The sequence below is a fragment of the Adiantum capillus-veneris genome, chromosome 3 (assembly GCF_014529385.1).
Source record: "Adiantum capillus-veneris isolate H3 chromosome 3, ASM1452938v2, whole genome shotgun sequence".
Lineage (NCBI taxonomy): Eukaryota > Viridiplantae > Streptophyta > Polypodiopsida > Polypodiales > Pteridaceae > Adiantum > Adiantum capillus-veneris.
In genome coordinates this window covers 172,766,253-172,767,558 of record NC_140933.1, presented here as the reverse complement: position 1 = coordinate 172,767,558, position 1,306 = coordinate 172,766,253, and the positions used below count along the sequence as shown (strand labels likewise).

Genomic DNA, 1,306 nt, shown 5'->3' with positions numbered 1-1,306 from the left:
TTTTGAAGGCCTTAGTACTAGTTTCCAATGTTGAATAATATATAAAATCTGCTAAAGAAGAGACGATTGATAAAGAATACTTCTAATTTCAAAAAGAATCTTCAATAAGACATTCACTTGAAAAATACACTAACCACACATGCTTTGCAGGATCCTTTGCCAACACTGAAAGTTTGTGATCCTTGATAAGCCTTACATACACCCCTTGCATTTCACTGCATTGGCACCATGTACAATAGATCTCTACTCCATTGTAATCCTTTGGTAGCTATGACCAAGTACACTCCTTTGGTGCCTAGTTCAACGAGAGAGAGAGAGAGAGAGAGAGAGAGAGAGAGAGAGAGAGAGAGGTATTGCAACAATTGTGGAAAGAGATCTCAAAAGGGATAGGGAGCTAGAGAAGGAAAGCTGGTGGTGAGGTTATGGAACTTGAAAGAGAGATCCAAGCTTCGGAAGAGAGTGAAAGTGGGCTAGGGAACCTTGATGAATGAAGGAGATATTGGAGCTATGGAGAAAGAGGTTGCAGATCTAGAAGACGATGTTGCAGCTATGGAGGACTCAGGGGTTGCAAATCTCAAAGGAGATGTTGGAGCTATGGAGACAGAGGTTGCATATCTAGAAGAAGATGTTGGAGCTATGGAGGAAGGGGTTGCAGATCTCAAAGGAGATGTTAGAGCTATGGAGAAAGAAGTTGCAGATCTAGAAGAAGATGTTGGAGATATGGAGGAAGGAGTTGCAAATCTCAAAGGAGATGTTGGAGCTATGGAGATGGATAAAGAGGTTGCAGATCTGGAAGGAGATGTTGGAGATATGGAGACAGAGGTTGAAAATCTAGATGGAGATGTTGTAGCTATGGAGAAAGAGGTTGCAGATGTAGAAGGAGATGATGTAGCTATGGAGGAACATGTCACAAATCTAGAAGGAGACATTATAGAATTAAAATGATGTTTGGTAGACTACGCTACAAAAAGGTTCCCTAATATGTGTGTGTGTGTGTGTGTGTGTGTGTGTGTGTGTGTGTGTGTGTGTGTGTGTGTGTGTGTGTGTGTGTGTGTGTGTGTGTGTGTGAGAGAGAGAGAGAGAGAGAGAGAGATGTCAGGGAATTTTAGAGAGAGAGTGGGAACAAGTATTGCAGATCTACACTTTTCAGCAGCAACAGTTGAGGAGAGAGAAAGAGAGCATGGGTCACTTTTGGAGGGAGGGAAGAAGAAGAGAGATAAGACAAAGAGGGAATAAGAGAGGGAAACTTTTAATATTTGAAAATTGAAAAAGTACTTTTTGGGGGGAGAGTAACTCCAACCAAATC

At 41.7% G+C, this 1,306-nt stretch overlaps 1 protein-coding gene across 1 annotated transcript; it reads left to right on the top strand.

Moving 5' to 3' along the window:
• Positions 1 to 507: 507 nt before the first annotated feature.
• On the top strand, positions 508 to 945 carry LOC147462197 (uncharacterized). Its single transcript, XM_086502939.1, has one exon. It carries the CDS (start codon positions 508 to 510, stop codon positions 943 to 945), a length of 438 nt encoding a protein of 145 aa, XP_086359065.1.
• Positions 946 to 1,306: the final 361 nt, after the last annotated feature.